Raw genomic sequence first — 24,449 nt, 5'->3', positions numbered from 1 at the left:
TATTACTGTATTTGTCACTATCTTTACCAGGGAATGAGGGTGAGTGGGAAGCTGGAGACAAGGAATCTTCTGGGACTCAGGTTACGCCCACTGCACTGTGAGGAAATGTGTGTGTGTGTGTGTGGATGGGAAGCACTTCTGAGGAACTCTGCTGGCTGTTGACTCACATCCTGAGCCCTGCCAGTTCCCATGGTACCGACCCCGGCAGGATGAGCTGCGAGCGGAGCCTCGTCCCTGCTCACAGACCCGCAGTCTCTGCGGGCCAAGGGGCACCCAGAGGTCCCTCCTGGGGATGGGGCTCTGTTCAGCTGCACACACATGCCAAGGCTTTGACTCATGAGCCAAAATCCCACCAGATTTAGGGACAGACTTTTCAACCCAACCGTGCCGACTGCAGAGGAGAAACTGTGCATACACAGAGACTCGCAGGAGAGCAGCTGCTTTTACTCTTAGCAACCTCCTGCAAGTATTGCAACAGAGGTGCACAAGGCTCATTTTTGTTAATTCCCCTTCCCAGGCCTGTTAGGAGCATGCCAAGGATTCCCTGGGCCCTGGATTCCCTGGCCCCAAGGATTCCCAAGGATCCCAGGTGGAGCTGTCTCCATCTCAGTTTTATTACTGAGTAATTAAAATGGCAAAAAGCGTGTGGATAGCGCCGGTGCCGTTTGGATGACTCACTCCTCTTCCCTTATATGTGAGGGATTTATTGGAGCAATATTTGTTGTAAATGCTAGTAAGTTAATAAATAGTTACACTTAAACTAAGTTGGCCCTTCCCTTTCCCAGCAGGAGACACACATTTATCCCAATTCACACATGTCCCAGCCACTTCAGCTGCTGTTGTGCAGCTCAGCACACTAACACACCCCTCTCTACCCCACAGTTTGAGATCCATGCCTAAACACCCATGGGAGAACTCTTCTGGAACATGATACTATCAATTTTTGGAGGTTGAACTTCAGCTGAGCATCAGCTTCGCAAAACTGGGGCGTCATTCTTTTAACAACTGCATTTCCCAACTTCATCAGCAAATATTGCACCTCTCACTTCCATCAGACAAGCCAGGAGGAGAGTCCATCTGTTGTCAATAGAGATGGAGCCCTTCAGGCTTAAATTTGCATAAAGTAGAATATATAAAATGAGTGCAGTGGAACAAAGCTTCTTCACACACACATGCACAGGGGAAAAAAATATAACAGTATTCTCTTAATACAGATAATCAAAATTACTTTGAGAATTCTGGAATCAACGCTGATTAATTTTGGCACCTGAAGTACCTTGCTGCATTCGCTGTTGGTATTTCTTGGAATGGGAGAATGAGGAGTTAATAAAGGCAAATTTGGGTTTCTTCAGGCCCAGACAGGGCAATTAATCATACCTCTTACTGATTAAAAAACAAATTAGAAAAATAATCAGTCACAGTGAATCATTAGGACACACCCACCGTCCAGTTAGTACTGCTGGATTTCACACACACTCATTTGCACCAAATAAAATACAGCCCCAAGGGGTTCAAGATCCCCTGTTCTCAAACAGCTCAGACTGCAACTGAAATGGTGCTGCATTAATGTAAGAGTCTGCTGGGTGATGCTGGAAGAAGCTGCACGTCATGGTTAGAAAGGAAAAGACTTCAAAGCAAAAAAGTCTCAGCCTTTTTCCTGCTCACCCCCCGCCCTTCATGCCTTCCGTTCTCTTACCCCACCATTTCAGGGAAGAAACGATGGTGATTTAGGCTCCACATACCATGTGCATCAAAGAATTCATCATCTGAGCTGTCATCTGAATCCCTGGCAATGCTCTGCATCCTCCACTCGGAGATACTATGGCGCGAGGGACTTGCTGGAAAAAACAAAAAAGCTTTATGCGAAACGCTACATCCACAAGACAGAGAGTTCCCAACATGATCTTTGCTGGAGGAAGAATCATGTGTTCTCCAAGAAAATTCACTGCTGCAATATTAAAAAACACAAAACCCCGATGATGCTGGTGTGATGTCAGTGTACTGCTTTACAGATCCTGTTTGTTTACTGTTGGTAGAACCTGCCAGCAAGATGCTACATTAAAGCAAAGCTGCTTGGATCACTCTTCTGCTATTTTGAATGGCAGCTATTTATAATTGTTAGTAGGACGTGCAAAATCAGCTGGGTTTTAAAGTTTGCAATTAGGAAGGAAGCAGGCTGATTGGAAGCTCTCTCTGTGCCTCTCATCAGCACACAAGCCATGCCTCTGCTTTGCTAACTTTCGGGTGGGTAGCTCAGCAGAGCAGCCTGGAGAGGAATAATCTGTTTTCTGGAAGGAAATTGCTTCCACACAAATTGGATTAGAGATCTGTTTAAACTTTAAACTTGAATGATTTAAACAACATGCTATCTGACTACTTCAAAGGAAGCTGTCGGAGCAGCGGTCCTGACAGAGCAAGGAGAAACCCCAAAGTCCTTTTAGTGCTGTTTGCCCTCCTGTTCCCACACCTACCTACTCCCTTTCACTTTCGCCTCCAGAGCTCTCTGAGCTAAATATAAAGACATTATGGCTTCTTCTTTTCTTTTTTTCAGATATAATTTAGCAACCATCCAGCCCGAGCGCTTCTCGGCTGAAGTTGTCTCAGAACAGCTGCCTGCTGAAGGGAGCGCTGTCCAGAGAACGATGGGAGGGAGGGTTTGTCCCCTCGTGCCTGTGACACAGAGCACACAAAGCACTCACAGCAGCCACCTCACCCAGCAAAAACCTGAGGAGACTGACAAGTTCTCATTTAGCATGTACAAGAGCCTGAAAGGCTCCGGTTACTGTGACAGCCGCACAAGCCGTTTCGTTCTATTGTTCCAACAGACTTGAATATAGAAGTAAAATTCTCCTCATCTCCCACCCAGCTGTCACAAGGATGGAACAAGGATGGAGACCCTGTGCAGAGTCAGGTAATTACAGCTCAGCAGCCCCCAGCAGCCACCCTCGGGAGCAGCCAGCAAGGAGGTGGCAGAGCAGAGCTCATTCACGCCCGAGTGACGTCAAGGCACTCACATAATAGTTGCTAAAAATAGAGCATCTAATAACACATGGGAGGGCAACAAGGGTCCTGCCATCACCAGAGGTCTTGCTCGGGTGGTGGAGAAAAGGAAAAGCTTTGGAGAAAAGGCGTTTTTTTCAGCTGGAGGTGGCGGTGCGTCGCGACAGCCCTCCTTGCTTCCATATGGTAATGTGCTGCCAGCATGAAGGAGGATTAAAATATCTGTGTGACGTACTTCCCAGCACATCACAATTAATTTCTTTCATTACTTTTTCTTGTAAAAGCTGAGACATTCTGCAGTTGAAAAGAAATTCATGCTTTGCTCTCAGTGAAAACCTTCAAGTGAAATCCTGAGAGGTCTGAAAACTCCAGCTCCCAGTGAACTTGTCAGCAGAGGAAGAGGGGGTTTGTGCAAAGAGCATAATGGGGGATGGGTGCATCAATATAAAATCCTGGTGCAGGCAAAGTAGCCAGTATTTTTATCTTTATGCAGTGATTTATGAAGCATCTGGTAGGTTCTTCCCTGGGGCTCACTCGAGTGAGTCATCGCAAGGTAAAACTACTGCTCCTCTCTCATTCACCCCACGATGAAATCAGTGATGGAGTGGGAAATAAAAATGGAGACTCAGCTCTCAATATTTAGTGCATATGATAGATGGAGAAGCTTCACTCACCCAGATGTTCCCTCCACTGTCACTGGAAGAAATGCTGCCCCTTGGGGTTTTCATGGGTTTTTTTCCCTCTTGCAGTGAGAGCTGCAATTTCCCTGCTCCCTGCAGCACTTGGCTAATCAGAGAGGGAACTGCTGAGGGTTTGAACCTTGTGGCTGTAACTCACCAGGGAGTCACCTCTCTGTACAGAACAGTCCAAAGAAGGGAAGTACAGCAAAATGAGGTGAGTCCCAAGGGAGAGGTGAGTAACGAAATCCAAGCTCAAAGCTGAGTCCTTACAGGGTATCCACAGCAGAGCTCTAACATCAAAATCCTGAAAGCTTCCTGAATGGTGTTTCAAAGGCAATGTACAGTCCCACCAAACCCCAGGGTGAGGTTCTGTCTCCAAGCAGCTGCTGCACACCGTCACCAGGGGAAGGCACCTTTGGGGTTTCCTGCCTTAATCTCCCCAGCAGCTGATGAGACGTTTCACTGTGCACAGCCCCATGGAGCCAAACACTCCTCCTGAAATGACAGGCACGTGGTGGCACAGAACCCTGGCCAAGGAGCACAGGCACCTGCTGTGACACAGGTATCAATGATAAGCAGATATCCAGAAGGGAACACTATGGAAGAGCCTTAGAAAGCCACCAGTGGCTCCTCAGTAACAAGGACTAACTCTGTGCTGCTGGCTGTCTTTTGAGCCCCAGTGCTGCCAGCCAGCTCCTGCCTGCTTCTCTGCAGTGTTCTTACAGATTCTGCGCCTTTGATATTGGCAACTCTGCCATGTGACACTGAGTCACAGTTATGGGATGACTAGAGACCTTCCCAAACCCAAACCAGGTCACCTGACAAGACTGAGCCTGCAGCACCAGCAAAGAAGGCCTCTGAGCTAACAGCACTCACAGTACTAACACACATTATCCCAAAGGCACCAGCCACAAGGAGACATGGCCCAACCCCCCAAAAGCCCGACCTCCATGAGTTCAGAAGAGCAAGTCACTGGCAGCATCTTACCTCCCCTCTTTGAAGACCGTGAGGACTTGGAGGACGTGGACCATTGCTTGGTGAGGGACCTGCCGGAGGCCGCGTCGCTGTTGGCAGAGGCGTCCTCGGTGTCTGCAGGTGACCCCGTGCTGGGCTCCACGTCCTTCTCCCCAGCAGTGTCCTTGACACCGTGCTGCTCTGGGTCATTCTCACCACAGAACTGGGCCATCTTCTGGGCCAGCATGAGCTGGGCCTCCTTCTCCAGCTGCCGGATGTCCTCGATGGTGAGCCCGTACCACTCGTCCTGCCAGCACCAGGCCTGGCGGTGGGCCCGGACCATCACCTTCCTCAGGCCTGCAAAGCCAAAACGTCCCCGTCACCAGAGCTACAAACTGCAGCAACCAACTTGTTCCCTTCCCAAAGCCTCTCAACACCATGGCAGGGACATTACAGAGACACCAGCCTGCAGTGCAGGACCTTCACACAGTCAGGGTGGCAACCTGGTCACTTCATCTACTTTATCTCCTCAATTCTTTCTAATCAATCTGAAATCACTGAAATCAGCCAGTCTTCTGTCACTGGAAGGGGAAAGGGATTCACCTTGGAAAGGGATTTTAACTTGGAAAGGGGTTTTTAACTTTTAACTTGGAAAAGGATTGCCTAATTTTGGATGGAAGATTTTGCCTGCCTGCTCCACCAAGGAGGAGCCACACACAGACCATGGTTTCAACTCCCTGAAGTTCTAGAAGTTGCAACATTTGGATCCTGACTTCAAAGTGAAATATATTACCAAGTAATAAATAAAAGAAAATAGAAAAAAGAAAAAAGCTACTCATTTTTTGGGTTTTTTTTTTAACCCTGGAGAGTTTCAAATCATTCCTTGATGGATGCTCCACAGCCCTCCCCAGCTGTTACATTACAGAAGCACATCCCACATTCCTGTCCTTGGAAACCCGTTTTCTGCACCTGGTTTCTATGTATCAGTAAAACAGCATCACAAATTGGAGCTTCTGAGATAATGGGATAGAAAGCAAAGTAAGGGAGGGAATAAAGATGCTTTATCTTGCAGATACCATCTGTCTTCTGCTGCAAGAGAAAAATGGAGTGGGTAAAGCCAATTTAAAGTATTTCAATGTATCACATATCTGAAAGGAAGAGCAGCCTCAGTATCAACACACAATGCACCTGAACAGGCAACAGATACTCTCCCTAAGACTTAGACTCACTCACTAACATCATCATCCCCAAGACTTTTAAAACATAAGAGTCACTCAGGATTTTCACCAATATTATTCCTTAAAAGCTCACAACAGGTCAAAACTCCAAACTGCTATTTATTCTTGATGGGATCACAGAGCAGTAATGATGCTTTTAAAGCTTCTCTAAATACTGACCAACTGATCCTCAGGAGTTTTTTTTCTGATAACAAACAATCAATTAATATTGCCCCCTCTTTAATTACTAGGAAACTGAGGCAGAGATGGGGTGAAGGACAAGCCAAAAGCCCCAGTGGGATTTGCTGTCAGTGGAATTATGAGAGCAATCAACAGGCTACATTAGAATCATTTAGGTTTTGGGAGCTGCAGATTGAGCTCTCTAAGCACCACCATGAGCAAAGACATCCCTCACAAGCCACTCTCCATCTCCAGGAGCATGGCCAAGGGGGATGGTCCCACCATGTGCAGGGTTTCTGAGGTGCTGCCAGCATCAGGAGCTCCCCTGCTATACAGAAAACCTTGGATCCCACCACTGTCACAGTTTCTGTGATGTTCTGCCTGAAGATCCGCTTGTTTTCAGCAATCACTTTTTGTTTTTTTTGTTTTCTTAAACACACAAACCCCATGTTTTTATATGTTCATCTCCTTCCAGATCTGAGCACTTTATTGTCTGTTCTGCTCTTTGGTCAGTCCTCAATGCCACCAGTCATGCCAAGCCAGGCTGCCAGGAGGAAATGGCCACTGAGATCAGCAGCTAATGCCACGGACCAGCTCAACCTGAACTTCATTTACACAGTAAGATTAAATCTATCAATATTTGATGTATTTTGCTGACTGACTTTCAGAAGGGAGAGGCAAGTTTGAGCCAGCAGAGTGTGACCTTCTGGGGCAGAGTGACAGCCTTCAGCACCTTAATTCTGTTCGACCTGAGCTGAGATTCAGAGTTATTTCCCCTGCCAGATTACTTTTTGCAGAACTACAGGAGAATGTTTTAGCCTCTTCACCTCCTGTTATGATTGACAACCAGCAGAGCTTAGAAACCAAGATTAAATTTACACCACACCTACAAAGCCAAGAAAACATTTCTCTTGCTGTCCCCACCACCCTTTGAACTTCCACACCCACAGCGTCCAATTCCACCTTGCTTGGAACACCTTGAAAACAGACTGTGATCAGACACAAGTGAATGCTGCTCTTATCCCACAGCTTCCCCTGTTCAAGGGCTCAGCAGGCTCCACTCCTGCCCCTGAATCCAGCCTTGATGTATCAGTGCCCCAACTCCTCAGAAATTCTCTGTGCAGAGGCACAGATGCCACCAACCACGTATCTGTGTTTTAATGGACTAACATCACAGGGAACATGAAAACCACCTGCGGGTAAAAAAAAGTCTCTTGAAGTTCCTCTCTGCCTTCTTAGATCTCAAACATCACCTGCACTGCTTCCTGCCAACCCACAGACCTCCCCATGTGCCCTGCTCACATCCCATTGATTAGGCATCCCAAACCACCCTTCCTTAAAGCTCTGCTCCTTTGAAAATAGGATGGCACCACAGGGCTTCAGAGCAGCTGTGCCTCTCCCGCTCCAGGTTAGTTAAGAAGTCCAAAAAATAGATTACTTTCCCAGCATTTGGCCTTCACCTGGGATGTGCCAGCAGTGCTGCATTTCTCTTTCTTAAACACAAGGAGAAAACCTGGGGGAGAATGAGGCTGTGCAGGTACAAAAGAAATGGAAAAATAAAAGTCATGGCTTGCAGAAAAGGCTTCAGTGCCAGGGAAGAGAACTTGAGGGGCTCCTCTGTGCACAGCAGTGGGCACTGACCTCCTCCCAGCAGAGACCCAGGGAGCACAACAAGTGTCCCACACAGCAGCCAGGATCCAGCTACAAATGACTGAACTCCCTGTCCAGACACTGCTGCTCTCCCTGGGCAATGGAAAAAAAACAAGTCTCAAAGGATTTCTGTATCAGAATCTTAGAGAAAAACAAGTTTTTTATTGGAAAGTGAAAAGGAGGGGAGACACCAGACTCAGGAAAGAGAGTAATTGGGAAAAACTCTCTCTGGAGCAGATGCCCATCAGAAGAGTGCTGAGGGAATCTGTGGCCCAGCTGCCTTTCCTTTTTCTCCCTGGAAGGAGGGAAGGTGTAAATGTGTCCCACTCAGCCACAGAAGTCCCTGTCACACACTGGCCCAGCTGCAGCACAGTTGGAAGTTTGCCTTGCCAGCAGGTTTTCCCCCTCCACCAACATGCCCCAAGCTCATCTGAGCCTCCTTCCCCAGAATCAGAGGAAAACCCCACAGCCTCATCAGACACCTCACTGAAGTCACCCAGCAAAAATGTGAAGAGGTTTTTTGACAAGGATGCAGCTACCAGCTGGTTATCAGTCATTAAGTAGACTATCATTTCTCCAGAGTGCAATGCTTTGTTTAAAAAAACAAACAAACAGTAACACCACACATGCACAAATGTGCAGGCTGAGTTCAGAGCACCCGTCATCATGTGTTGATTTAATTATTGTAACATTTCCCACTGTGCTGTGCAGAAAGATCATCTGTGAAGAGCTGAGCAGGGTGCAAACATTTAAATCATTTGATTTCCAGCTCACCACCTCAACAACTCAGAGGCTGGTTGAATCCTTGAGGTGCTGACTGCTGTAAATGATTTGTGGTGTTGGACTCCACCATACAAAAGGAAGTGTAAATGACCATTAGACAAACCAGGGCAGAGAGGTGGCTTCATGTGAAATTAAAAAACCTTTGGTCTGTAGTTCTGGGCCTGTTTTCCAATGTGAAATTAAAGTAGTAAATGTAATAAGAACTCAACAGAAATAAATCACAAAACCCACCAACAAATTCTGCCCTTAATGCCCTCAATATCCAAACAAAGCAATTGCTCAGATACCCACTGCCTCTGTACCCAGAAGCAACCTCCAAATAATTTTATAATTCACAATTTCCTGACAGCAAATACAGGATGCCTGATTGTCCATGTGCCACACAATTTCCCTGACAGTCCCAAGAGATCCCTTAACCTTGCCAGTACAATCCAACCCAAGGCCACCTGCAGTCACACCTGGTTGCTTCCCTGCCCTCCCTTGCTCAGAGCCCTCACAAAGAAAAGCCTGTGGTCACATCCACATCATGCCAACAGCAACCTGCCTCCCCTTGGAAAGACAAAACTCTACCTCTGGGATCCAGTGGGCAGTGCATGAACTGAGTCATTTGAGTGCTTTAGTGAAGCCAAAGTTCTGCAAAAGAGCTTTCAAAAACCACTTCACCACAGTGCAGCAATTTGGGCATATTTAGCCTAGGACACAGTGGCTTAGACAAAGCTCCAGTTACTGGGATGGAACACACTTTGCCACAGTATATAATTAATAACCCATACACAGTCAACACACTTGTTTAACAACAAAAGACTCAGAGCCCACATGCACCATTAGGAAGCAAGTGGGAGCAGAACATTATGCAGTGCCAGTCCAATTAAACTTAAAATCTATGGGAAAGGAGTAAAAAAGCATACAAATATTACAGCCAAGCAGACTAATAGCCCACAATCACAATTTTAGTCTGTGTCTCAGGCTGTCAAAGCACTGAGTAACTGTCCAATTAGTCATGGGAAAGAATGGCTGCTGCACTCAGTACGAGTGAGAACGTTTCAACACCGGCCCCCAGAGTTCCTCCCTCTGTGCTCAGCAGCCCTTCCACACTGCACAAGCCATCCATCACTTACCTCACACCTGCTCTTTTTTCAACCCATTCTCTAATTTTAGTTTGCTCCACCAAGCATTGCTTCCCATTGGGCAGAGTTTGGATCTTGCTGTTTGTTTCCTTGCTGGCTTGGTGACCCTGCACAGGGTGGGCTAATTCCCCAGGAAATGAAGTTGCTCGAGTTGGGAACAGAGGAACCAGGAGGAAAATGCCAAGGGAGAAGGGGCTGACCCAGCACAACGACTCTGGCTCCTGGGAGCCTGGCTCACCATCAGGTGCACACTGCACAAAGTCTCCAGCTGCTTTTGGCCACCAGCTGGAAGCCCCCACACAGGGATCTGCACCTAAGCCTGGTCAGTCCTGTTGTAACCACATCTCTCCTACTTAAACATCCTCATGCATTGTGGCTTTGGTATAAATGCTGTGGCACTTTGCCCACTCCTGGCTTCCCCACAGCTGTCCCAGGGCAGGGGGAGGCCACACAGCTCCTGCAGATGCCCCAAGCTTTTACTTCCACTTTTCACTCACTCTACTTCTTCTTGCCTAAAAGACTTCCCTGATTTTGTGCATCTTAACCACTTTGAAAAACACTATTTGCCATCTTTATAACAGGCTGGAAAAGCTTTTGAAAGGCAGACAATGAGCTGGCTCTGGTCTGTGCAAAGCCTCAATCAAGAGGGAAATGGCAGGCAATCTTTCACAGAATACAAAAGCAATATTTCTAAGGGACCACAGTTAATCTATGCCAAACACCTCTGAACTGGAAGAGTCATGTGCTCCTTTTTCATTTAACAGATACAATGGAGTTGTTATTCTGCCTCTGTGTTTTCCAGCATACACTAAATTAACCCATGTCACTGAAACACCAAGGGAGTTCAGTGCAGAGAGGCACTTGTAACACAGCCTACAGCAGGAAAAGCCTCCATCCCTGCCCAAAGAAAAGCAAAGGAGCTGTAAGAAAACAACCTGTGAGCATTCAGAGAGAGGGGCACACTATTCTCCACTGCTCTATCAGTGTTTTTCACATTAGCTCTCAGGAGCAATGTGACTACAAAGAGCTTGAAAATTACTTATGCTAGAATCAGGCACTTCATGAAGACTTGCACATCAAAAGCAGAGTCACAGAGGTCATGCAGGAGGATTTACAGTGCACTGGAAGGTGGTAGCATCCTCTACACATCCTTTTTTTTTTGGCATTTTCTTTGCCAGAGGACAGCCAGAGCTCTGCCCTTTCAGATGGGATCACTCCTTTAAAACACTATTTAGGTTTTCCACTTGGCCATTGAACCAGTCATTTGTGGCAAGGCTCAGAAACTGTATCAGATGTTTTATAGATTTTCTGCAAAAAATAAATTACTGCCAGCACTGCCAGCACCTGTACTGTCTCCACTTAGTGACTCCCAGACACATCCAATTCCTCCTTAAAAGCCCTGACCTAACAATGATGCATCCATCAAAGAAGGACATTTACTCACAACTCAGAGCCACACAGAGATCCACCAGCCCTGTCACAAGGCAGGTGGAAACTAGGGATGCTCCAGGGAGTGGTTTTCTGGAATCACTCAGGATGCTGAAGTGAAGCTTATTTCTTTAGGCAGCCCTTCAGGATGGATTCTGGTCACAATAAAGAAGACTGGCAGAGTTTAAAAATGATCTGGCAAGTTTATCTTTAAAAAAAATTTTAAAAAGGAGAATGCAAGATGTTGCCTACACAGGACTTGAAACCTTTTCAGTGGGTTCACGTGGTTTGGATTTGTACATACCACAATTATAAGTGACAGAATAACAGGATTTTTTCTGAGCTGACCCACAGAGTCATCAGACCTGAGAATCTCTTCACAGATGTGTCTTGGAATGTGATGCATTGCACAGACCTCACCTTCACGTTTCAATTCAGTGCCAACATTAAGGAGTGAAGTCTGCAAGGGCAGAAATGCTCACCAACATCGTGGATAAAGCGCTCGATTTTCGACTGCATCCCCCAGTATCTGAACTCCACTTTACACAGTTTGTATGCACACATGATGGGATATTTCCCAGGGTTGTTCTTGTACTCTTGAATCCAATCTTCTGAGAGGGGTCCTCTTTTAGTCTTCACTGATTTATACAGCTTTGGATCCTCCTCAGCTTTGTATTCATTGGGAGGGATAGGATCTTTAACAATATCAATAGGATCTATAGAAAGAGAACAGAAACAGTTAGATGTTTCCTCTTCCTGAGCAAAACGTGAAAATATAATTTTTCATGAGTTATTTCTGTTTCAATAAGTACCAGAAGCATTACAGCAATTTAGTTTCTTTTTACTTACACTTAAACAACTGATATTTAAATTGTTTATACACTACTGCTGGGCAGAGATCAGCTCTGCCAGAGGAACGAGCACACACAGTTCCAGCAAACAGAGGCTTTGCTCCAAAGAGATGTTTTTCCCCACAGTAACTGCAGATCCACAGCACTCTGGCAGCTCTGCACACTCTGTCTTTCCAGCTCCACACAGATCTGTTGCACATTCCACCTTCCAGCTTTTCTAATACCACTCAGTGCTGCAGCTGTCTCAGCCAAGACAGTTAAACACACCTGCCCTGCCATGGAACAGACATTGCCAAGGAACATCTCATCTCTGGGTCCATCAGAGGAGGGGACTGGGAACTCCTCAGCTGCTATTGATAGACCAGATGTACTGTGGGAAGCAGAAAGTTTAACTCAAGTCCTAATTAACAATCAAACAATGGAGAAGTGGAAGCTGCAGCAGGAGTGGAGTGAATTAACATATTTTAAAGACCTGCAATCCCCAGAGCTCAGAGGTATCTGAAGTTTGGATTGAAGGGCAGGATCTCACTTCCCCAGAAGTGACAGCTCTGTGACACCTCTCAGTGCAGTTTGGGACTCAAGTCTGCTCAGCAGTGAAAGCCTGGTCAGCCAGGGCCAGCAATGAGGGCAGCTGAAGTGAAGTACAAAAGTACTTTTTTGAAATACTTTTGCCTTTTCTCATTAATTTCTTACATTAACTCAATCTTCTAAAGACAGCTCTGAAGTGAGTGCTAACCTACATGAGGGCAGGACTAAAAGGAGAGGGAACGAAAATTAAATGCAACTTCATGCTTCAAAAGTGCAGACAGGAATCACTTTCATATACATGAAGGAGCCACACAAATAAACAGCAATATTTCCACAATTATACAGCTATTTTTTCCTCTTCTTTGGTTATTTCTACTTATTACCCCCAAATTCATTAGATGTCTTACTCCTCTTGGGAGCTGCATAAATAAGATGGAAAAGCATCAGCTTAAATTTACAGATGGGGGATTCAAATTATTTCAGAAGAGAATTCTGGTATCCTCACCTTACTTGATGTAACCCTGCCTGCAGTGACAGTGACAGGGATGCAGGTGAGTGTTTAAAGAGGATGGACACACCAAGAAAAGAAAGAAAAAGACAAAACCAGGGAAAAGTAGAGAGGAAAAAGGCTATTTACCTAAAATGGTTTGTCTTTTTTCTGCAGCAGAAAGGTTGAACACGTTGTTATGGTCTCCTGGGTCAGTTTTGTAGTAGGTCTCAATATCAATAGAGAACTTCTCCACAAAAGGACACGTGTACCTGGGAGCCAGAACAACACAGCTTAGAGTAAATCAGCCTCAAATCCCAGCCAGCCTTCACTCATGTTTTCCTTCAGATATGCTTAAAATACCAACTAGAGATTGTTCTTGAATAACTTCTTAAGACAGGAGCTCACCAGTTTTCAGCAAGGAGATAAATTTTGGGCCCACTGTATTAAAGAGTTGTGACATGGATACTGATACAAGGACACTCAGGAAATGCACCTGTGCAGGGAGAAAAGCAAAGCTCCTGCCTGGAATCTGTGGCAGAATAAAATACAAACTAGTTCTGTGCAGCACAGGTTTCCTGGCCAACTGATTGACTCATAGGCATTTCAAGAGAAGAGATAAAAACTGACTGGAAGTGAACTTTAATCACTTAAAAGTCAGGCAGCTCCATTATATTCAGTCACTGGCAACAGCCCATATGCACACACAGACTCCCCACCTTCCCAGGATTGATGTTACTTGCAGAGACCAACTAAAACAGAACCAGAAAATTTTTCCACATTTTTCGTAAAAATCAAAATACCCATTAAAGCCTTTTTATTGTGCAAGGTGTCAGGAAAATCAGATTTGTAAATGTGAAAAAGAGCAAATGCTCTGAAATGGAGTAACTAGCACAAAGGTTATATTTTTCCAGGGTATGTGAAGCCCTCCCTGACAAAATCAGATGAAACAAGGAGGTCCCAGAGGGCTCCACAGAGCCTCTGGCTCTCTTCCCTCCTCAGGCTGAAAACCATAGGATGTAGGTTCATTATTTTCTAGTGAAATGACAGACAGTTATCAGAAAAGAAGTGCTGTGATTATTTATTTATTTATTAAGAAAGAAAAAGAAAAATCCCCTGTACAAATGCATCCTGCCTTCCCTGACAGGATTCAGCATGACATCTGTCCCAGCACCGTGCACATTTGTAACTTCCCCAAGCTTGCAGAGATCTGCAATGTTAAGCAGATACAAGGCTAAATAAAAACCATTCACAATTGCCCAAGCTTTGACAGACAAAACAGCTCCACATCTTACAGCAAGGAGCCCCACATTCTCAGGCAGGTGTGCAGTCAGCCAAGGAAACTCCTGACACCAAGCACTGCACAGGAATTTCAGGACTTGACCCCAGTTGCTCTGAAGGATATCACTGGAGAGGGAAATGCCAGAGAGTGACACCAAGGCCTGTCTTTAGCACAGGGACACAGCTGTGGGCATTGTGCCCATTTTACCTTGTCCTTGTGTAGGGATAAGCGTTCCAGGACTCCTCCTCAACACGCAGAGCTGCCTTGGGCAGGATGGAGCGGAACCAGCTGGGGATGTGCATGCCGATGTGGTAAACCTTGTGTGTGTACTGCCCACTGCCCCCCGGGCCATCCACGTAGGGCCTGTTCTCCAGGATCTCCACTCCACTGCCTTCCCCACATGTCTCCTCTCTGCTCTTTTTCTGAAAGGAAAAATAGATCACAAATACATCACAAAAATGTTCATTTTCCAGGGCATCGTACAAGGACCTGGCTCTCAAAGCACCTGGACACTGGGGGTGGTTTCTAGGACTCCTTTTGAGCACAGCAGAGCTGTAGCAGCACCCCAGCACTAAGATTACCAAACCTAGAGATTACAAAGGCAAAATTTACAGACTCATCTGGCCAACATAGACATTTGATTTATTTGGGACCCCATGCCAATTTCCACTTGGATGCTCAGTTTGAACGGAGCTGTAATGACACCTCAACTCCTGTTCCTGGAACAGGTAACACAGCACACACCCCAACCCTTGGCTCCAGCTCTGAGCCACCCAACAGCACAAAGCATCAGCAGCCAAGGGGAGTCTGTCCAACCTGCACAGCCCCGTGGCGATGTCACGCACACTCCTGGTGCAGCAGCACCTCAGGATGGACACCAGGAAGAGTTCTCCTCACTGGAAGAGTGGTCAGGCATCGGAGCCACCACCCCTGGAGGTGCTCAAGAAATGGCTGCACATGGCACTCAGTGCTCTGGTTGAGTTGAGAAGCTGGGAGTTGGTCACTGGCTGGACTTGATGATCTCAGAGTCCTTTCCAACCTCAGTGATTCTGTGATCACAGTGACAAAGACCATTCTGTGACCTACACCCACAGGATTTGGGGGTTTGCTGCATGTGATCTGGCCCAGCAGCAGCTCTCCAAGAACAGCTTGGAGACTTTGCTCTGCTAATTAAGATATTTTGAAGAAACAACCCAAGTTTGCCAGAACGATCACTGCACCCCCTGGCAGCCTCCGCATTTTGGCTGATTCGTAGGACTGTCCTTCAGAGAAAACCTGGCAAAAATTCCCTCAATAAAAAAAAATACTAATTTCAGTGCTTCTAAGATGAGCTAGAGACAAACCAAATATTTATTAATTTCTCATACATTTCAGCAGATTGGATGATGTATAACCTTCATCATTTCCAAACAAGAGATTCATTCTGTTAGCATTTTGAGGTTATTGTTTGTATTTGAGAGCATTTTGAGAGCACAGTACTTTGGAAGATAAGGGGGCAAAAAAGGAATTTTATACCAAGAATCAACTGTGAAATGTAACACAATAACAACTCCTCATTTTTGGCATACAAACAATTCAAAGGATAACATGGTTTAACAGAAAATTATTAATAAGATGCAAGAGATCAACTTCTTATCTTTTGAGGACAGGATGTTAAACCAACAGAGCTGCTTAGAAGTAAATAACCCTGTTTATAAAGACCTCTCAAGTGATTTTAAATTTAAACAGCCATAACTGACAAACCTAAATAACTGACAACCTAAATAATCACTTTTTTCCTGCCCCACAAACTGCAATAGAAAAAAAAAATAGAAAAGCAGAAAAGTATTTTTTTGCAGTTTATTTCTAACACTCAGCTGGCAGTTCATTAAAGCACACATCCTCTTCTAACAAACTACTGTCCTTCAGTTCTTATATAAGCACTGACCAAGTCCTGTACAAATATTTATGACAATAACATTAAATAATTTTGATGACCCCAAAATCTGGTTAATTCAAAGGTCTCAGAAAAGGCAGTAACCCAGCCAGCACAGTGGAAGTAACAGACAGAATAACTGCACAGCATCTGCTCTGAACAGTTGATAGAAATCATAGAGATTTAGAGTTTTATTATACAGCAGAAGCACATGGAAATCATAAGCAGAGGGAAGATGAGTTTTCTTCATGCCAGGTTATTCAAAACTCCCTTCTAAACTGCACAGTTACAGCAATTCCAGGAAATTCTGCAAGCCCTCATTTGGGACCAAAATCCACAGAGGAGTTTTACTCACTAACAGTAATTCCCCATTTCACTTTTCCCCGTTCAGCCAGTTTTAACAAAAACTTCTCTGCATGGAGATGAGCTGCCTGATTCTCACCCTACAGCTGGAACCCTGAAGATCCCACAACACTGGCCAATTTTTGCTGTACATGGATAATTCCATCAGCAGCTTCTCCATGCAGCCTGGAACTCTGATGGTGGGAGATGCAAGGGTGACGCGGTGTCACTGTCCCAGCGCACTGGGAGAGAAGGAAGGAAGGCAAAACCAAGTTCACTGAGACTCTCTGTAAAAGTCAGCTCACATCCCACTTCTGAATTGAGGTTATTTGATTCACTTTAGTGCAGCTGCAGCAGACTGCAAACCCTATTCTGGGAGCAGGGTGTGCTTCCTCCTCCAGCCTTTCCAGAGGACCAACTCCAGCCCACAGCCTTTGCCACCCAGTCACAAACCCTCAGCAAATTTTGGCCCTTCACATCCCTCCTACTTGTCACTTATCTACGTAAGATATGACGAGGACAGCGAGACCATTTTCTCAGATGGATGTGAAATAAGAGCTGTAGCTCTGCTGATAGAAAAAAAAAAATCCCAAGATTATATCCCAAACTATCTTTAGAGCCAGGACTTTTGAGTCAGGCCAAATTTATACTCATAACACACCACACTGCTGGGAAGGATAGTATGATCAAAGAGAAACTCCCCAGGATAAACCCACACAAAGCTGCTTCCCAGCCCTCCAGGCTCTCACACTTAGCAGTTGGCTTCTTGAGAAGACAACGAGCTGCAGTGAAGGAAGGAAGGGCCAAGAGTCAGAGAGATGGTGAACAGAGCAGTTACTGACCAGTCAGAAAGACAAAGAGAAAATCTGTTTCTCATATAATAAAAATAAAGACTTTAGCCACACGCACTTGAGAGACCAGGATGGTACTCTGGGCATAAGTGGTGCTGTGAAAGTGAAGCACTTGTGGGAGTGAAGAGCAATTTGCTCTGCAGCCATGCAGCCTCTTCATGCCTCCTGTGCCTGAGCTACAGCCTGGAGAGAGCTTGTCACAAGGAAGTGGTCTGTAAACAACAATTTAAAATAACCCTCAATTAGGAAAACATTTGGCTTGAGAAGTGTGTGGCAGGCCCTCTCCAAAGAATATCTGCTGGAGGTGCTGATGTGCAGGCACTTGAGGGTCAGTCTCAGAGGTTTCAGCCCTGGAGAGAAGTAGAGACTTTATTTAGCAGATTGCCTGGGTCATTGCTACTCACTACAGCCACAGCATCTTCCCCCTCTGTAAATACCTGAGGAATGGTCCCCAACAAAACCAAAGAGTAGCTGACAGCCTCTATGTGCAAGTTATCTAACCCACAAGCACAGTAAACCATCTTATATTGTATTACAAGAGGAAATCCAGGCATCCTTTTCCAAGTCCCTCTCTCCTGCTGATGACACTCCATGTTCCCCACAGCCCCATCAATAGCTTTTCAGGACAGATGGTGACACAGATCCCTTCTAGCTAAAGTAATAGCATTAAATTACTCATAACAGGGAACCCAGAGAAGCAGATGCACCATGATTAGCAAGAATGCCAGTTACTTAAAGGCTTCTATTAAAATAAATCTCTTGGCACAGCAGCATAGCATGGGACACAGCACATGACCTCAGCACAACGATCACAGATGAATAATTCCCATGAATATCACTTAACCACTGGGCCAGCCTAACCCCATTTATCATCTGCTCTCAACAGCAGACAAACAGCTGTAAACAGAGCCTTCCACAGGCAGGTTCATCAGTTTTAAGATCTTCCATCTCCTTTCCCAGTTAGAAATGTCTCCCAACCAGAGCACATCTTGCAAAGCCTTAGTTCAGCAAATGACCTGGCCCAGGTGAACAGAACCAGGTGACTCAATGCAATTTGTTTGTTTGTTTTTCTAGTGGGACACAGCTCCATAAAGGAATGATGGTTGGAGGCAACAGAAACCTTCACAGCCCAAGGAGTCTCAGCACAGCTGAAGGAACAGCATTCCCAGAACAGGAGTGCATAATGCTGGATCAAACAGTTAAGGATGTGGCTTATTGGATCAGCTGGAGAAATACACAAGTCAGGCTGTGTAAATTAAGATTGCCTTGTAATGTTTTGCTTTTGGGGAATTAGAAGAAAAACAGCCCCATCAACCAACTCAGAACACCAAGAAGAATATTAATCTAATGCAGAATCCTGCTTGTGCTCCTGCCCTGGAATCCAGCCCAGGCTGCTCACAGGCTCAGGTCTACAGGCAGAGAAGCCAACAGCAGCACTGCAAACAGCTCAGCTGTGTAGCTCCTCCTGAAGTTGCCTGTTTTTATTGTCACTACTTTGAGCACTGCAATGCTCCTGCAGAGAACAGTAAGGATGGGGTAGGCTGCATGGTGATAATGGGTGATCCAGGCATGTTCTAGCTTTCCAAAATAGACTATAAGTACACTCTCACCTTGTTTACCAGTGATTATGGTTTGCAGTACAACCTCTCCATCTAAATAAGTGAGACAGTGCTCACAAAAGGTTGGCATGCTTCAGCTTCCTTGTGTTCTTACTTCCCCTCAGCAGGGCAGCCACACAGTGCCACAGGACCCACGAGAGCTCTGACTTGAGATTACTCCAATTATCAAGACTGACAGCACCATGCTTGACAGAACTATCATCCATGGGTAAGGAAGACACAAATCATTGTCTGGAAACAATAACCAGAAGATTTTTGGGGGGTGTTTTTTCCCTCCAGCTCCCATTTGGAAAGGGTATCTTGATAGTCTGGACAAAACTCTTCTGGGAGAGTGCATTAAAATAACACTGAACTCTCAGGATTTTTTTAGCCCACTAAGACACAGATAGGGATATGAGAAGTTTCCAGCTGGCTGATGGTTTCAGTTAACAAGGGCTGCAAAGACATCTCTGTAACCACAGAACAAGAACATGACAGCAAATATCCCCAGAGGACCCTGCTAACATACTTGCTCATATTGTTGTGGCAAGGGAGGCTGAGAAAACTTTCTCTATGACCAATTACTATTTTTTTATTGTTTTGGATGCTAAGGCTACCACAAACACCAATTAAGTCCCCAGAAACAGACCCTTCCTTTGGGAACCAGAGAAAGCATGAAGTGCCTCACACAATCCATCAGACCACAAAAATGCCTGAAGCTGCTCAGCAAGACGACTCCTGCCATCACTGGAGAGCTCTTAAGACCTGTTTTCACCAACCAGACCTGTTCTGTTCAGTTTTAGAAAGGAAGTGTAAAGGCACCCAAGGTATAAACAAAACTTAGGCTGAGGGAGAGGAATAAACTCTTTGCTCTATACGCTAAGGGAAAAATATTCCCAACTATCTCCAGCTGAACATTATTTAGGCTGAGGGATATTTCACTCCCACAACTGATTTTCCAAAGTGGTGTCTTCTTCCCACCAACAGGAGCCTTCCTTGCTATGCTGCAGCAGCAGCCATCCTCACTCCCACCTGCAGGCACCAGGTACTGAGGAGGTACCAGTGACATTGTGGCTGGGACCTTGCATGTTGCAAACTTTAACAGAAAAGCTGGGAGAGGTTATGAGAAAAGCAGCCTGCTTGTCTCAGCCATGTAATTTGGCCTATTGTGGCAGTATCAGCAGTCAAACACCACAAACAAAATACAACAGCACATTCCAGCCACAGCTGCCAGAATTAAACAGCACCAAAAACCAGAAAGCCAGTGATGGACATGCTGGGAAACACCAAAAGGTCCTGGAAGGAATGCTGGGTTTATTCTGAATGGGTTTTCCCAGCAAGGGACTGGATCTCATGCCCAGGCAGGGAGTGCCTGCTCAGGGTGTACCCGCTGTGCCTCAGCCGCCTGTGCTGCGGAATGACTCAGCTCTGGCTTCTGTTAACCACTCCTTCACCAGCATTTGAGCTGACAGCTAATTCATTACCAGCAATCTGCTTTCACCACCAGCAGCCCTCTGCCTGCTGATGCAGATATCTGATAGCCCAGGCCCCGTTCATGGGCACTATTTACTGCAGGTAACCATAACCTACCTATGAAAGCAAAATGCTGGGTTATCCTAAAAGTACCATAGTTTCATACTTTACAACTTGTTCTTTTCTTTTCTGTGTGTGTGTGTGTCAAAGACCTGAAACACTCAATAAAATCATACCACCATAACAGGACAATACCTGAGGAAAAAGCTTTGTTCCAAGTGAAAGAAGGGAGCAGAGGAGATGGAGCTATTCCGCTCTTAGAGAAGCCAAAATTTGGAACTTCTCATCACATCAAAACCAACATAATTTTATCAGTGCACAATGTTCTAAAAGCAAACAGAAAGTTAAAGGAACTAAATTAAAAATAAAAATCAACCCTACTGTTACTGATGCAGGACAGTGCTGAAGTACAACAGCACACACAACTTCTGGCTGTCAGAGGCTTTTGTGCCCCAGTCAGAACAGCTGAGTGCCCTCACACTGAAGATCATGGAATCAACAGGAGAGCACCATTTTGAAGAAAGAGAAAGTAACCTGAAGACACAGAACTGCTGGCAGAGCTACATCTCTGAATCCCCATTTCAGCACCCTAACCATTTTGTGACAGTGCTCTTTGCTGGAGTAGGGACCTTAATCAAAATATAGCAGAACAGTCCTCAAACAGGGAAGCTCCTCTACTGTTTTGCAGGAGTTGAGAACAATCTTAATGGTTATATTAGAAAGACAATCTTAAAGGCAGGTAGGGGCTTACCTTTAGTAATGGGAACCCTGTTATCCCAGGGACAATTTTAACAGAACTTTTGAGCCTGCACTTTGTAAGGTCCAATCAGAAACAATTACATCAAGTTGGACTGGCAATCCCTCAACCACAAAACTGCTCAGGACAGCAAGGGACTTGTGAGTTTTGCTCTTGTCCTTCAAAGCAAGGCTCACTCTGTCTCATCATGCACAGTAAAGTCAATGGGAAGACAAGTCCAACCACAAGAGGATTCTCCACTCTGCCCATCACACCATTCCTGCCCTTCCAAAAGCTGTGGGCACCACAGGACCCTGGTTTTGTTGACACCATGAGCACCACGTTATGCATGCAGGCAACTTTAAACTGCATCCTCTGTTTCCATGGCAATGGGAGGGGCTGCATCAGCAATCCCCCAGTTTCAGCCATCCTCACTCCAGCTTCAGCTGCTCTGAATCCTTGCTGGGAACAGCAAACCAGTGATGTCACCAGTAACCATGGTGCCCACAGCTGAGCCTCCCCTGTGCCCTTTGTGCTCTACCATGCATCCTTCACTCGTGACAATTACTTTAATCCAATTAGTGCTGTTAAAAAAAAAAACAAAACAAAACCCCATGAAGGGCCATGTCAATACTTATTTCTGGAAGGAAGGTTAGTTTGAGTCAACAAGATAACGATCAGAACACGAGGCTTTACAATAGCACTTTGAGCCTCACTGCTCCCAATACAGGGGAATGACCTGAAACCCTGGGGAGAGGGCAAAGAAATCTGCTCCTCATCAACGGCTTCATTAATAAAGGCAAAAGAGCAGCTGTTTTAAACATCCCCTTGCAGGTTTGATCAATGGGCTGGGTAGTATGCAGTGCTTCATTCCAGCCACGCACTGCCCTGTCCTCAAACACTGATACCTCACCAGCTGCACATAATTCTGATAGGAACCATAAAGTAGTTACCCTCTATTAGTAACTCTAAAGTAGCTACCCTCTGCTTTCCCAATCCTGATCAGCTACAACTTCCAGGAGGGTTCCCTTTTGGGTCCTTCCCACCTCCATAGGGAGATGCCACCTGATCACTCCTGCCGGTGGCAGGGATTTTATGGGGGGGAATCTTCCCTCAAGTTTACCAAGCAAGAATTTGGACTACCAGAGAGGCCTGTAACCACCCTCAATGCTGCCTCCAAGGGGACATCCAGCACAGGAGGAGACCAAGAAGGGTCTTTGTGGCAGAGAGAGGCACCTGTAGAGCTGCACAAGCAAAGCTGGGCGTGCAGGAGGCCCTGAGGAAGGGAGATCTCTCACATTACCTGCACTGCACCTGCACCAGCACTCCTGGCTGCGTTGCTTGTAATGGAACTCACATTTTTTTGTAAAAAAGCCCTAAAAGCTGCAGGCAGGCTGGGCTGTCAGCACCAGGCTCCTGAGAGGCAGAGCAGAAACACACCCAGCATCACTTTGTACAAGTGTTGTAGGCACTGCATTATTTAGAATCAGGGCTAGATATTAATGAAGCTGCTTGTACAAAAACAGGATATTTTGGGGACAATCAATCGTGAAGGGTCATAAAAAATTTACAGCATTAAGAGAACCTTTCTCATGGCCACTCATTAATCATTTTGCCTTACAAAGATGCCCTGTCACAGTCCTTTAGAGTCAGGGCTGGATGTGCCATGGGCACATGAATTAGGGATCACTTTATTATGGAGATACCTCAAACTTGTTTACCCCACATGCCTCATCTTTCAAAATGTCTACTACACTTGCAGCTCAGTATTTCATCTACTCCAAGTATTTCCTTCCATGTCTTTAAACTGATTTTTCACTGCATGAACTATTCCACAGACACTGTCTGTGAGAATTACTGTCCCTGCTTTAAAGGGAGGCAAAGCAAGTTGCCCATTACTATATTGTGAGTCAGAGGCAAAATTTCAACTTGGGCTTCTCTGGATCAAGTCTAATCTTCTGACTATATCCCTTATAATTTAGGAACCCAATGCAATTGCTCACTAACAATAGGCTGTGTGCCAAAATACCACAGGACTGGCTTAAAGAAATCCCCGTAGTCTTCCTTATACTTAATCCATTACTTGCCTTCAGATGTTTGAAAAAGGGAGAACCTAATGCCAGTCAATATTTTTGTCCTTCTTTCATAAGAATAAAAAAAATACAGAAGGAAAAAGGGTTTTTACAGCCAACAAGTTTAGTAGGATTGGCAGTGCTGCGCCCTGTATTAAAATCAGTGCAAATCTGAAGTTTAAAATTGCTTGTGTTATAGCATGATGTCAGCTTCATTCACCTTTGTTAAGAGAAAGAGAGCACACAAACTGTCAAGGCAACATAAAGTTCACTACCCTAAAATCAATCTTTTTTGGAACATGATATGGAATCCCAGACAATGTAAGAATTCAAGGATAATGACTACAAACCAAGAAAAAAGTAGATGCAGAAAAGGTCTTTGCTCCTTCTGTATGTTTTCCCAAAATGATAACCTGTATGGGTGTCACTGTCACCTGTGCAAATGAGACCCCAAGTGTGCTACCACCCTTGTCCTCAAAACTAAACACCTGCAAGTGCCTTACTCTCCTCCTCCAGAAGGATGCAAATCCTCATCATCACAAAGAAAAGGTTATGAAAACCAGAGGAAGAAGAGAGCATACAGAAGCCACAGGTTTTAACAGTGCAGCACAGAAATCGGGGGCAAAGCTTCAAACCAGGCTTTGCTTTTAGACTTGTGAGCCTTCCAGGGTCTCTGGAGCTGTCAGCAGCATCACCTGCTTTAAAACTGAAGCATAAATGTCTGTCTGTGCAGATGGCCAAGGCATCTGCATGCAGAACAAAAATAATCAGCCCTCCAGTTTTCAGTGTCCAGAGATGAAGGGTTAGTTTGCTTTCCCCCACTCAATCAATCCTTCACCATCTGCTGAGCCTGCTGGCAACTGCCAAGCAGAGCTGAGGGTTTAAGGGACACGACTTTTGCACCTGGGTATCACAACAGGGCCTCAAGAATTACCACCAGCACCAAGCAGAGCTTTAAGTCTGTTCTCAAAGGTGCTTCCTGAGAGCTACGTGGAAATGAAGGGGAAAATAGGACAGTGCAGGTGTCTGGAAACTGAGATGATGGACAAACCATGAACCTCCAGAAAGGAGCAAAGTGACTCAGGATACTCCACCAGCAGTCAGGACAGGAGAGCACAGCACACTGCAGATGCTTGGAACACGCTTTGATTTTTCAGGGAAGGCAATAAATGCAAAGCCCTGGAGGACGGTAGAGGAAAGGTTCATGTTAAAGCATGAGAGAAGCCCTCAATTCC

The 24,449-nt window shown here is 45.5% G+C and overlaps 1 protein-coding gene across 4 annotated transcripts in view; it reads right to left on the bottom strand.

Moving 5' to 3' along the window:
- Positions 1–24,449, bottom strand: part of PITPNM2 (phosphatidylinositol transfer protein membrane associated 2) — a 126,117-nt gene that overhangs the window by 34,782 nt on the left and 66,886 nt on the right. For all 4 annotated transcript variants that reach the window (XM_077187673.1, XM_054646029.2, XM_077187674.1 and 1 more), the window contains 5 exons: positions 14,375–14,589; positions 13,036–13,157; positions 11,502–11,735; positions 4,668–4,991; positions 1,743–1,838 (listed from right to left, as the gene is read on the bottom strand). In XM_077187673.1, coding sequence (XP_077043788.1) covers positions 1,743–1,838; positions 4,668–4,991; positions 11,502–11,735; positions 13,036–13,157; positions 14,375–14,589 — 991 coding nt within the window. The remainder of the gene's footprint in view (positions 1–1,742; positions 1,839–4,667; positions 4,992–11,501; positions 11,736–13,035; positions 13,158–14,374; positions 14,590–24,449) is intronic.

The sequence above is a fragment of the Agelaius phoeniceus genome, chromosome 18, assembly GCF_051311805.1.
Source record: "Agelaius phoeniceus isolate bAgePho1 chromosome 18, bAgePho1.hap1, whole genome shotgun sequence".
NCBI lineage: Eukaryota > Metazoa > Chordata > Aves > Passeriformes > Icteridae > Agelaius > Agelaius phoeniceus.
This window is presented reverse-complemented; position numbering and strand designations above follow the sequence as displayed.